The sequence below is a fragment of the Ochlerotatus camptorhynchus genome, unplaced genomic scaffold (assembly GCF_037179485.1).
Source record: "Ochlerotatus camptorhynchus isolate MF236.1 unplaced genomic scaffold, CSIRO-AGI_Acam_v1.1 ptg000137l, whole genome shotgun sequence".
Taxonomy (NCBI): Eukaryota; Metazoa; Arthropoda; class Insecta; order Diptera; family Culicidae; genus Ochlerotatus; species Ochlerotatus camptorhynchus.
The window spans coordinates 525,510-539,927 of NW_027040627.1; the positions used below are offsets into that span (position 1 = coordinate 525,510).

Consider the following 14,418-nt stretch of genomic DNA (forward strand, 5'->3'; position numbering starts at 1 on the left):
AGGAAATCTAAATACCAGCGGCATCAGTTGGCTTATTTATCCTGGAACCTTTCAATCGCAATGACAGATTTCAGCACTGATTCACACTAATCCAACATACTGTGCCATTTACAGCCCTCTCCAGCTGCATATGTATTGTATTATAATTGCATATGTAGGGGAAGGAGGGGCATAGCGAACAGGTGAGGCATAGTGAGCATCCCGCACTTTGGCTCTGGATCTCCATCTGCATGAAACAAATCAACTGTTAGTAGGTTCAATATCATTATGATATTGATCCTACAGCCAACCAATTTGTTCCGAATGGCCGGAAGTCCAAGCTGGTGCACGGGATGCTCACTATGCCCCTCTAACCACTGTTGCTGTGAGAACAGTCAAAATCCTATGAATTTACACGCTGCATTAGTGTTCGTGGGATTCTGCTCGGAAAACTCAATAGGATGAGTGTAAGGCCTTTATTCTGTCACTTTTGCTCCAGTGATTGACTCTAGGGCTATAAGTCAACTTTAAACATACTTCTAGGTTTCCTTGTAGAGTCCATTTTTCCATCACACATCGCACAGAGCACAGAACTCAAGATCTACGAGGTTTATATCTCTGCAAATTTTAGACATTGCTTGCTTCTCCGCAGCAAACAACAAGTAGTAGTTTCAGGTACGTCCTTTCACGGAAGCCTTATTATTTTTACATGTGAAATTGCGAAATTTAACACAAAAAAGGACGCTACAGGGAATCACCTTAAGGATATAAGATTGTTAAACACAGTGATGTTAAATATCATGACACTCACGTGACACTCGTCTACTCATCAACCAACTATCCCTGATAGAACGTTTTGTCACGCAGTGAGAGGTAGAGCCATGGCAAACAACAATCACCAGTAATGGTCGCTGCTCACACGAAAACAGTGAAGACTTCTGCAGTACGATGATGAGAAAAAGCGAAACGACAGAAGAAAATGAAAACAATGCCTACGCATTCCAAGTTCGTCCCAGCAGGCGCGACTGTGTGAGTTACAAACAAAGCAGGCAACATTAAACGGAAGCTGTTGGGCTCACTCACATACACAATCAAAGCAGCAACTGCTTCAAAACGAGCACAGATGAGTGTCGTGATTGTCGGGAATGACCAGATCGGTGATGGATCACAACCGAAGCCTATATTCACCAGTTGCTTTTTACTTCTTTCGTCAACTTGATGGATGGTCATGTAGAGAGCTTCGACGAGCACATTGATAGGAATGTACAAAGCGTTACTACCATCAGCTGTTTGACGATCGTTATTGTGATAGGTCGCAACTCTGGTTAAACATATCAATTCTACAGATTCGCCAAGTTTTGTTGGATCCGTTTAATTCATATTGAAAATTGAGTCAGTCATGAATTAGAATGTTCCAACTAGTTTTCTAAACTTGTTAAATATTGAATTTATAATTTTAAAATTTTAAAGATATTTGTGAACAAATTTTAGCAGCGACGTAAACACATAAGTAAATAGTGCACAAAGGCTTGCACTAAAGACAAGTCAAATGAAAACTCCACAAACAATCAAAAAGACGGAAAAACCTTCAAGAACTTGAAACGAAAGAGTAAAACAAAGATTTCGAAAAAACAACAAAAACGACAACGACAAAAAAACACTAGCAACAGCAAACAAAAGATAAGAGAAAGAAGCAACCGCTCCCTGACACCCGGAAACGGCCGCCCGCTGACGAGCGCAAAGTGGTATTTACATGCTTCGACTTGTAACGGATATGGTTCAGATGCGGGTGTGATGAGTGTGTCGGTGGTGGTGGGTGATCGTTTCCCGGACTGGAGGGTGTCAGCAAGCTGGACATCTCCTCCGGATACATTGGCATCTTAAGGGGCTAGACGGAGAGAGAAAGAGAGAGGGAGATAGAAAAAGAGACGAAGAAGATAATGAAATGAACGTTCCTTTTTATTTGGGTGGATCTGATCAAACATTTTGGTTTAGATGGAGGCGCGTGGTTGATTTTGCAAATAATATGGTACAAAAAAAAAAAAAAAGATGGGGTTCGACATGGCCTGAGATGTGGAGGGAAAAAAGTTTCGCTATGGAACGGTCCAGCCTTGACGGCCATTAATTAGCTCTTGTTCACTTTATTTTAATTTTCCACCATTTAAATTTATTACGATCAACTTGTTTTCCATATAAATCAATGTGGGCACCATCAATCTTTCTCGTAACGATATGGTCTGGGAAAAGGAGGGTTCGGGGGCTGTTCGTTCCAGCCTGCCAGTAAAGTTACAATTTCCCGTTCCCGTACGGGAAGCGGGTCTGGGTGGTCGTTAAATTTACAAAACCACTTTGCTACCTGAATACGGTACGGTAGGTGGGTGAGTGGTCGGTTCGCTGTCGTCCTTGAGCATATCGTAACTTGTCGTAAATTTACGATGTACACGGCGGCGTCACCAGCTGTCGTATCCATCTTAATTTAACGCTGATGGAAGCTGCAATGGCATCGTGTAGTGTAGTGAAGCCGTTGTTGCCTTCGAGTCATAAAACTATGTAAGCAATTAAGGACTGATGTGCTCCGGCTGTGTCCACGTGGCTGGACAGATAGACGGCCATACGGTTCGCACGAGACGGTCATCAACGTCAAACGGGAAAGCACGTGGAATTTTCGAACTAGTCTCCGCGGGGACAGCCAGAAACATTGTAAAGGCATCGTAGAAGCATAGATGGTTATTTTTGAGTGGGGATGCAATTGGCTACCTGTTGCATTGGATTCTGAATTTTTAACGTCAATAGAAAAGCGTACGTGATTCCCAACCCTGTATTTTGTCAGTTGTCAAGCTGGAGGGGATTCTCAATCTAAATCTCAGTCTAAAATTGCATCCCCATCCCCGTCGAAAACCCATGTTGAGTGCATTCGGAGTTGGTTGATTAAATCCTGAAACATTAAGGAAAAAGCGAATCCCGGAATAATCAGTACTTATTTAGTCATTACATGTACATGCCTGATGCAGATCGACCAAATTTTATAAACCAACGAAATGTTTGAATTTGCGGTTTTATAATAAATCGATAACCAATTTTGTAGGGTTTGAATAATTACAGCAGCTACGCGATCATTAGAGATGTTTATGGAGCTCGGTGGCTTAGGAGCGACAATTTTTGCTCATTGAGCAGAAGATGTTTCCCATCGCAACCCTATCGCAAGAAGTGTTAGTGTCGTGATGCTATCTCACTCACTACTCACGTTAGTGATTACACTAACATAAATTCCCTTCCCATGATAGATGTAGACATTCAGAGGTCTTCTTGGTCTCAATATTCACCAGTTGCTTTTTACTTCTTTCGTCAACTTGATGGATGGTCATGTAGAGAGCTTCGACGAGCACATTGATAGGAATGTACAAAGCGTTACTACCATCAGCTGTTTGACGATCGTGATTGTGATAGGTCGCAACTCTGGTTAAACATATCAATTCTACAGATTCGCCAAGTTTTGTTGGATCCGTTGGAACATAAATTCCCTTCCCATGATAGATGTAGACATTCAGAGGTCTTCTTGGTCTCTAGTAACGACGTCTCATCAATAATCCTTACCTTCCCCAATGACCGTAAAGACGGCATCGTCGTTATCTTGATAATACTGATTCAGTATGTACAGTATTTGTTCTTAGCTGGTACTAAACTGAGACGGACTAACCTTACAACAGTGAGTTATTCTGTATTCTTCGTGAAAGAAGTAATTTAGTTCAAGTTAATGTTGTGTCTGAGTTAAGGAAACATTTTCAAAAGAAAAAAACCTTAGAAATTGTAATAGTTGTTGGAGTGTTTTTGAGGAAATTTTGAGTGTTTTTAATAAAAAAGGGACCTCATCTAGTATCACACGTCTACGAAACCAGACTTTACAGCAAAGGATTATCCGATATTCTGCATCCAAGGTGGAATTTTGGGAGAAGTCGTTGGAACCATTCGTCGATAAATTCAATTCCATATTGTTCGTGAAGGTGATCAGTAGGGTGTAGGAAGTTCAGGTCAATCATCATTTTTAGCAACCGGTTTTGTTTCCTTTTTTTTGTTTCGATGAGACTGGGCACATGTATGCCACTCTCGGAATCCATAGACCTGTATTGGTCGAAAGACGATTTTGTACAGTAGTAGTTTTTTGCGGATATCAAGGCGAGAACGACGATTAACAAATGGATATAGTGATCTTATCAGTTTATCGCACTTCTTCAAACTGTTTGAGATGTGTTTAGATAAGTTCTGTTTCCGGTCAAGAGTTAAGCCGAGATATGTGACAAGCAGACCAGGGTATCGCCTTCCCGTTGGTAATTATTTCGAGCTGAGGAAGATTGCGACGGCTGCGGTTATTTGTGAAGAATATAGTTTGTGATGCTACGAATCCCGTGTCGTCAGCGATCATCACCACGTCAGTCGAGGATATGTTGTATAGTGAAAGACTGAGTACTGCACCTTGAGGTACACCAAATGGAACCAATTCATGGCCGTTAACTGACACGTGGAAAGAGCGGTTTTTTTAGAAAGCAACGAACAATCTTCACAATAGCAATTGGAAAGTTGCCCTGCATCATTTTATACAGAGTTGCTTCTTGCCAAACAGAATCGTACGCTTTTTCAACGTCAAGTAAAATCATTCCAGATGATTTTTCTTGAGAGAAATTCGAGCGAACTTGTTTCACTAACCGAGCTAGTTGCTGGCTAGCAGTATCCTCTTTTGAAGCCAAATTGTTCATCCGGGATGATCCTGGGTGTCCAAATGCACTTTAATGCATTCCAGTATGATTCGTTCGAAAAGCTTACCACTGGCGTGCACAGGGTTGGGCAAGGTGGGTGCAATTGCCCCTCCTTTTATAAATAAGATTTTTATTTTCACATTTACAAAATTATGATATAAAATAACTTGATTTCTTGATAACTTGAATTGAAGGTAATATAACTTCATTTAATATAATAAGGCCACTGAAATCTTTTTATTGCGTCAATTTCTTTGAGATGGTGCCTGAAAATTGCACCAAAAGGTGCATAAAATGACAAACTTCAATTAAATTTTTGGGTCAAAAAATTGCACCCCTGCATACAAAAAAAATTCTGGTGTAATTTTTTTTCAGGGTGGTTCATGGAGGGTTAAAAAAGAGGGTAAATTTAAGGTTGAAAAAATTCACCTTCGTGGTGGTAAATCGACGTAAAAGCATTTTATTGAATATTTCCGGTGTTAAAATATCATCGAAGTGGGGCATCGAGGGACTTATCAAAATGAATAACTCTGGTGTAAAAATTGCATCACGCTAAATATTTGGAGAAGCACATTTTACTGAAAATTTCTGGTGGAAAGTTCGCATCACTGTGGTGAATGTATTTGCACTGACAATTTTTGGTGCACCGCTCTGGTGAATGAAGAAGCATGCTTTATTGAAAATTTTAGGTGCAAAATTTGCATTGCTCTGAAAAATGAAATGAACGGAATATTTCTGGTGGAAACTTGCACTGGTCTGATAAATGATGGCACAAGCTTTATTTAAAATTAAGCTATATTGAAAATTTTTGGTGGAAAATCTGCACCGTTGTGGTGAACGGATGGGCAAGCTTTTTGGAAAATTATTGTTCTTAAATTTGCATCCTTAATAATAATTTCTGGTGTAAAATTTGCACCACTCTGATGATTGGAGAGAAGCTGTTTTACTGACAATTTATGATGAAAAGTCTGAAAATAGGGGCAAGCTTTTTTGGTGGAAAACCTGCAACATTCTAATGATAGGAGAAGCAAGCTATAAGGAAATCTGCACAGAAGATTGGAGAAGCAATTTTTATTGAACATTAACTGTGAAAAAATTGCATCGTTCTGATCAGAGTTCGACATTTTCGCCTACTTGTGGAGAAATTTTTTTCACCTGCTAGGAGGAATGGATGAGAATGTGAGAAGCGAGAGAATATTATACGCTTACAGCAGTTTTCGCGAGAAAAGCAACAGCGATTTATTTTTTCGGAGAGCATGAGAACCAAAACAACAGTTAGGGCACATCCATAAATTACGTAGAATCTGAGGAGTAATAGAGAGGCGGTTTCAACATTTGTTACGGACCATGCATAAGGTATAGAAAAAAACGCCACGAAGGGGGAGGAGAAGGTCTAAAATTGGTAAGAAAATTGAATCGCCATTTATGGATGACCCTGATGATTTGACAGAAGATATAAAAAGCAAATAATAAAAAAAATCTGTCGGACTGAGAATTTCTGTCTCTGGTTCTGATCTATTGAAATTTTCTGGTGTAAAATTTTATGGAGGCAAGTTTGTGTTGAAAATTTCTGGTGTAAGATTTGCAACAATCTGCTGCATGGGAGACAAGCTGAACTAAAAATTCCTGATGTAAAAATTGCACAGTGCTGGTGAATGGAGGGGCAAGCTTTATTGAACATTTCTGGGAGAAAAACTACAACATTTTGGCGAATGGACGGACAACTTAAACTTGACTTCCGAGAAGAACCTCAAGGGTATTGAATTCTGACGACAGTTCTAAATGAAAAGATTTCTGGGGATGATTCCATGCAAATCTGCGAATAATTTCTAGTGAATCCTGTAGATAATTCCAAGATAAGAATACCGAGAGAATCAAATTTTTAAATGAAATTCCAAAGGGATGTTGAGAAAAATTTCGAGGGAGTTCCGAGGATAACTTCAAGCGCATTTTGAGAAGAATTTCTGGAGAATACAGAGGAAATTTTTCTGAAACTTTAGGGCAATTTCAACCCCAAGGTGTTCTGAAAAAAAGTTCAAAAATATTCCGAGAAGAACCTTAAGGATATTGAATTCTTATGACAGCTCCAAAATAATTCTGGGGAGAATTTAAATAAAATTCTGCGGATAATTTTTAGTGCATCTTGCAGATAGCTCCAAGATTATTTCGAAAAGAATACCGAGAAAATCAAATTTTGAGTGAAATTCCAAAGGGATTTTAAGCAAAATTTCAAACAAATTACGAGGATAATTTTTAGCTCGTTCAGTTTCAATGTGTTCTGAGATAAAATCATGAAGTTTTTTTAATATAATTCCAGTGGACTTCTGAGAAGAATTTCAAAAGAGCTCTTAGGAGAGTTCTAAAAAAAATCCGAGAAGAACCTCAAGGATACTGAATCTTGTGGACAGTTCCAAAAGATTTCTAAGGAGTATTCGAAGAAAATTCTGCGTATAATTTCTAGTGAATCCTGCAGATAGTTCCAAGATGATTCCGAAAAGAATACATAGAAAATTAAATTTTGAGTGAAATTCCAAAGGGATTTTTAGGAAAATTTCAAGGGCGTACCGATAATTTCTAGCTCTAGCCGGGAATATTTTTTATTAGGAAATTCTTCTGAAATTCTAAGGGAATTTCAGTTGCAAGGTGTTCTGATTAAAAGTCAAGAAGAGTTCTAAAAATAATTCGAGAGGACTTCTGAGAAGAATTTCAAAAGAGCTCACAGAGTTCTAAAAATTTCGAAAAGAACCTCAAGGAATTCTGAGGATGGACTTTTTCGCAACTGTACAAAGTTTAAAGACAGCTGTCGGATTTCCTTGAAACACCCTTGAAAAGTGGGTATTAGTTTGCCATTGAACCGTGGTCTTACTAAAAAAATCGTCTAAGAATCTTCTCTGAAAATTTCAAGTAATTTTTTACCGTGTTTAAAAAGTTGCAGCTGTTTATGTGCGTTGCAATAAATTCGGGTTTGTCCTTTATTCTTCTTCTTCTTCTTCGCATTTCAAGCTTATTGCATATCGCATATTAGCTTATTGCGTGCTCTCAACTTAGTGTTCTAAATGCACTTCCACAGTTATTAATTGAGAGCTTTCGATGCCTGTACCATTTTTGCATTGATATGATTGTGTGGCAAGTCCAATCATACTTCTATGCCCAGGGAAGTCGAGAAATTTTCCAACCCGAAAAATTCCTAGACCGGACCGGGAATCGAACCCAGCCGCCTCCAGCATGGTCTTGCTTTGTATCTGCGCCTTTACCGACTGAGCTAAGGGAAGCCCCTTGTCCTTTATATCATCTTTAAAACATGTTGAATGCTCGGAATCATTTTCTGTCACCCCGACTGGCGGTACTTTGAGACGGTTCACGACGGATGGGATTAAATTGCCAAATTCCATTGGTTGTCTGAAAGCAGTTTGCATTGAAGAAGATGAACCAGCACCGGAGCAAAAAATAAATAATATTAGCTAAATTAAACAGTAGGGAAACAGTGGTGGGTAGACAGCACCATCTCCTACGCACTTTGGAGTACTCCCCATCCCTAGATTAAATGCACCATAGAAAAAAAATGCCCCTCCTTAACAAGATTCCTGTGCACGTTAGTGAAGCTTACTGATGGTGGGGAGCAAGCAAATCGGTCTGTAGTTCGAAGGAATGGTAACATCTTTATTCGACTTTGGGATAGCTATTACGACAGCAGAGTAATAACAGAGCTTCAGACATGTGGGAGGTGTTTCAAGATGCAATTACGTATCTGTTCCTGTCCCGGAGATTTATTACTTCTCAATTTCCGAACCAGTTTCTTCACTTTTTTGAGTCGAACTAGCCACGAGCTGTCTGGTTCAGGGACTGTCTGGTCCAGATACTCAACTGTACGATTGGCTGATTCAATGGTGGATAAGTCGCTTGCCATAGTGTTGTTGTGTGAATTAGCCAAACTTTGAGTAAGCAGTTGGGCTTTAACTGCGGGTGAAGCGACTAAAGTATTTCCATCTCACAGAGGAGGACTAGACTTACAATTTGGCTTTAGCGCCTTAGAATTTTCCATACTTTGTCCAGGGAAGGTTCCATTGACTGAAGTGTATTTCTGCACTTTTGGAAGCGAGCATGGTTGCATTCTTCTATGATTCTGGTGTTGAGTGACTGCACTATATCCTTGTAAATAAGGTTCATCGTCCGGATCCATTGACGTCGACACCGGTTACGGAGAGCGATTAACAAACGAGTGTTTTCGGGAACGGTAGCAACTTCGTATTATCTACGAACTAGCATCGGGACTGCAGCATTTTCGGCTTCCAAAAGGACTTTTGTGAAGGTATCGATGGCCCTATCGACGTTCTATTAAAGACTGTAAGTGACGGGTCCAGTAAATACAATTTGGAGTTCACTTCACGCTGGAACCGTCTCCAGTCAGCACGAGCTTAGCAGAGATAACTGGACACTGGACTTGTCACTTCGGTGTCCAGTTGGATGTCAACCGTCCCGGGGAGATGGTCGGACGATAATTCATTATGTGTTATTGGTTTGGTCATGCCAATTAGATTGTTTGAAAGCACCAAATCAAGCGTAGATGGGCTACCACTACCAGATGGGTGAAAAGTGAAGGAATATGGATAATGAACATGAAAGTTACATTGAGATGCAACGTCGAATAGCATTGTACCAGCTTTGTTTGCCTTCACACATTTTCATTCTTGCGTTGAAATCACATCACAAAAAACGGCAAGGTGCTTCTCGTAAGCCGTTACGATATTGGCTCCAATTCAAAGAACGGCTCTCCCCCGCGAAGTACGCAGCAATGTAATGAATGTCGTAACCGTTAAATTGAATGGTGATACCATTGGTTTCCATCCACCTAGTGTCACCATCCAATGGGGTAAATTTTATTCCGCGTGTGACAGCTATTAGCACTCCTCCTCCTCTCGCATTTTCACTAGATTGCTGATCAAAACGCACACAGCTGTAGTTTGGGTGGATAAAAGATAGCGTGCTACGTAGCCAGGTTTCAGTGACAATACCAACATCGATGTGGCAACGATCTAAGAAATCGAAAACAGACCGACTGTTCCAGTTTGCCTCGTGAAGAACGCGCAAGTTAGACATTATAGATGTACTTTATCATTAGCTCTGAAAGAGCTAGGAATTGCTGGTGTTTATTGCGACATCCATTCAGATGAGCTAACAAATCTCTGGCGAGACACAGAAACTCCGAAATTGTTTTTTTTTACGTAGGACTACGCCTTTCTTTACTATACTGGGGGTTACATTACGAAATTGAAAATGAGGTATGAAACGAAAATGGGAGGTGTTTTCAAACGCATATTTTTCAAAACCATTAATGGGAAATATGTCATGTAATATGTCGTTCGACGGAGACATTATGCAAAAATGTTTTGGTGTATAGTACAAACAATTAAAATAGTTCAACAGTTATGAAGTTTAACGAACAAAACAGGAATATTTCGCGAACTAATCAGAAGAGCGGACGAATGGAATGAATTTATATTCTCTCGCACGGACATCACTTTCCAGCTTTTGCGCAAATTTGCCTTCCACAGCGCTTTTTGGCAAGACAGTCGATCTGATTGGAGCTCGGTGAAAACTGATTACGCAAGAATAGTGGACAAGGAAGAGCAGCTGAAATGTTCGTCTACAAAAGGGTCTGCGAAATCGCTTCTGCCATCAGTAGGACCTCCCTTAGCTCAGTCGGCAAAAGGGCAGCTACAAAGCAAGATCATCATGCTGGAGGTGGCTGGGTTCGATTCCCGGTCCGGTCTAGGAATTTTCCGGATTGGAAAATTTTTCGACTTCCCTGAGCATAGAGTATGATTGTACTTGCCACACAATTATACTAATGCATAAATGGAACACGCATCGCAAGCTCTTAATTAAAAACTGTGGAAGTGCATCTAGAACACTAAGTTGAGAGCACGGAATAAGCAAATATGCGATAAGCAATATGCTTGAAATGCGAAGAAGAAGAAGAAGAATCAGTTGCTGCCATATAGTCGCGGAGCAGCGAAAAGCTACAGCATGCTACACCGTGCAGCGTGGTATTTGCGTTGGTAAGAAAGAGAAAACTTATAGCTAGTTTACTCTCTCATATCACCGCAAATACCGTGCGACTCAGACACTGCACGGTATCGTGAGATGAACTCTTCGTCGTTCCAAAATTCTACTGCAAAATCGCATCCACCACCCCCACCATCAGTCCCAGCCCCCGACAGTGGAGCAAGTCGGAGCTCGGTGATAACGCTTAACAGAGGGAGAGAGGAGGAAATCTTCATCCATACAACCTAAAGCCCTACAGTAAAAGTATGGACGTCTGTCAAAAGTTGTTCCAATCGAACCGTCAAAATGCTCCGCTTTGCTCGATTGTAACGGTTTTTTTTTTCAGTTTTGTGGTGACAGTCGTCCATACTTTTACGGTAGGACTTTAATACAACCCCGCCTGTCAAATCGCTTGTTCAGCCAGGCAGTTGAGCGCTGGTCGAAGCTATGACTCATGTTTAGAGATGCCAGATCTACGGAAACCTCCGTAGATCTACGGATTTTACTATTTTTTGCGGAAATACGGATCCGTAGGCAAAATCTACGGAATTCGGTACAGTTTCTACGGATTTTTTTCTTCAGTCTCCCTTCAGAATCGAAATCTAGAGTATAATCTGATTCTGAAGGGAAAGAAGCATAAAGTAAAATATACCCCTGCAACTTGTCAACCGTTTTCTTGCTCACTTATGCGCTTTTTGATAGAATAATTTGGCGTTGACGGCGACTCTGTAGCTCTTCCCTCCTATGAAATATCCCGTAAGCAAACGTCAGACTGTGCGTGAAACATGGCATCTCTTCACTCCGCCGAAAGTTCCCATAATATACTGTCAATCTTTGCTTGAAGAGAAAAGTTTTCGACGGTTCCGTGTGAAGGCGAATAAAAGTCGTGTCGAGACCAGTCTTGTAAGCGGTCACCGTAGTCGACACATTTTCTGTGATAATCGACTGCCTTTGCTTCCGAGACTTACAAAACAAGCTTTCAAATTACAGTACAAAACTAAAATGTCATACGACAGGCTCTGTCATACGACACTGTCGCCGTATGTATTTTAGTTTTTTTCATAATAAGAGCTGCTAATGTTGTGCTTGTGTAAATTCTGAAAATAGCAAGCAACGATGTCCTAGTTATTATGGTCAGATCAGAAATGGTTTAATTTACACCAAATTGAGGAATTAGAACGAAATCACATATGTCATATGATAGTTATTTGATAATTTTCTTTTTTGCTCGAATGTTGTTCAACGGTTTGCGTTATGTAAGAGAGACGACGCTCTCTTCCCCGTCAGCTCGATGATGATCAGGCCTTCAACGTATTCATCAAAAAGCACGTAATCCATCAGTCGTCGTACTTGTCCGGCTTTATAAAGGAAACTACGGTTAAAGCGTGGCTTTCTTATTAGATTACGACACCACTGTATTACCGATCACAATTGATCAGATCACCAAAGATGGTCTTGAAACCCCTGCAGTGGATCCTCAAATTGAGCTAGAATTGGATAATGAGACAAAATTGCTGCTTGGGCAACAGGAAACAATGGGAATGAGGACAAATGCCTGGAGATCGCTCCCGCGCAAAACAGGGTTCATCTGTAATTAATATATGACGAGCACGGCGAATAGATAGCTTTCCTGCCATTTGTTTCGGCCATCTACGGAAATTCAAGCCAGGGGTTCGGGTGACATATTTCATGATTGCATCCAGTGAAACTCAACGTCAAGACAGGCGTGTGGCCAAACCACAACATTTTTTGTATATGACAATGAAAATTCTTCGCCTTAGAGTTTCCGAAGGCTTGCAATGCATTTTCAAGTTCCCGGGGACCGTAAACATCACACGTGTCAACCTTAAGGACCGCCTTATTCATGGAGCAGTGCATTGAGCGAAATCTATCGTTCCTCAAATCAATACCGAATTCAGTACAGTATTGTTGCCAAGAAGAGAAATTTGTTCACCATGATGCGACAATTGGGAAAGCCTACGATGTTTCTCACACTCAGTGCAAATGAGATGAAGTGGCCCCATTTGTTGAATCTCCTACATCGATTGTCAGAAGAACACAATGGCAATGACTTAACAGGCCCAATCCAGGAATTGACTGCACTACAAAGAGCAACTCTGGTGAATGATGATCCAGTCACGTGCTGTGTGTACTTCATCAAGCTGGTTGACACGATTGAATTTCAGCACCGTGGAAGTCCTCACGCCCACATCTTGCTATGGCTTAACAAGGATCCCCGGGAAGCAATCAGTGAAAGTAAGCCAAAAACTACAGGTGCAACAGTATCATGGTATTCATGCCTGTTCTACCATCGGCCCTTTTCAGGGCCACCAAGATTTCCCAAAAGAGTTAAATTTCTGAACATGTCCTAACTAAAATTCATATCAAAAGCTTCTTTTCAGGGCAATCATAGTCATTCTAAAGAGTATAAACAGAGAGAACCCCACTGAAATTCCTATTCCTACCCAAAACACAAGTCCTACTGCAGTTAACTAATAACATTTATTATATAAGACCACGTAGTCTGACGTCACCATTGCGTACAACCCCAGAGGGCTGTCCCTAGTAGTTTTTCAAAAGTTCTTTCATCGATTTATCATTTAACGTAAAATAACACCATAGAACTAAAAAAAAATCACCTTCGACTAAAAAAAAAATCCGTAGAAATTCGTAGATTTGAATAAGTCTACGGAATTGCATAGAAAAAAACCTGGCATCTCTGTAATGAGGCATCACTCAGTGTGACCAGCGAATCACCAAGTTGTCACTAATACAAACTTGCTGGTGTAGCCAGTTCGTTTATTATTTTCATGCACGAAACCATATGTCAAAGTGTTCGATCTGATCATAACACGCATTTATCCAAAAATAATAATCATTATCTACTGATCCCGCTGAAGAAACTTAATCAAATTAGTTAATTTTACACGATAAATTCTCAGTACAGTAAGGGTCTGATTATGTTTCTAATATCTTTAATTTGCTTGTGCTCTGCAACGCTATTTAATATTTTTCGGATAATTTTGAAGATCAGATAATCACTAATCAGCTTAGCAATTATTACAACCTGTGGAAAGTTAAGAAGTCAAAATTTGTGTGTTGCCAAAATCGAACCCATGCTGTAGTCGAATAGAATTTGTTTAATTTTGTGCTGTATTGTGTAAGTTGGGGTTTTTGTCGATTTTTTGCAATTGTGAATATCTCGCAAAACTTTTAATCATGTTGAAACAGCTAATTTTTTTTCAACAGAATGCAATCTCCTGCTATGACCCAATGGCATGTTAAATTTAACTCGAAGCTAAAAGAGACATTTGAATGAATTTTGTCATGTTATAAAATCCCTGTGTTATCAATCGACCAATTTTCGTGCATGGTTGTTAAAATCTACCTTTTGTCTGTCAGTCATAATCACGCTCTGATATTAGGGTCAATTGATTTTATAGATTTTAATTAACTAAAAGAACTAAGGGCAAAATCAATTGTACCGACCAATCGCAGTCCTATGTCAACCTTCCGTTCGTGCCTTAGGCACAGACTCTTCTACTTTTTTGTTTATCAATTTATTAGATAAGGCTCGATCCAATTAACGTAAAACTATAGCCAAAAGGTACAACACAATAAACAATTTATTTTCTGCTATCCA

General features: G+C 40.0%; 1 protein-coding gene across 4 annotated transcripts in view; it reads right to left on the minus strand.

The window, feature by feature from the left end:
- The window catches only part of LOC135700496 (sex determination protein fruitless-like), a 790,809-nt gene that overhangs the window by 59,580 nt on the left and 716,811 nt on the right, over positions 1 to 14,418 (minus strand). For 2 of the 4 annotated variants that reach the window (XM_065221037.1, XM_065221031.1), the window contains exon 8: positions 1,733 to 1,867. The exons of the other annotated variants lie outside the window; for them this stretch is intronic. In XM_065221037.1, the coding sequence (XP_065077109.1) occupies positions 1,733 to 1,867 (135 nt within the window). The remainder of the gene's footprint in view (positions 1 to 1,732; positions 1,868 to 14,418) is intronic. 4 annotated transcript variants of the gene reach the window in all.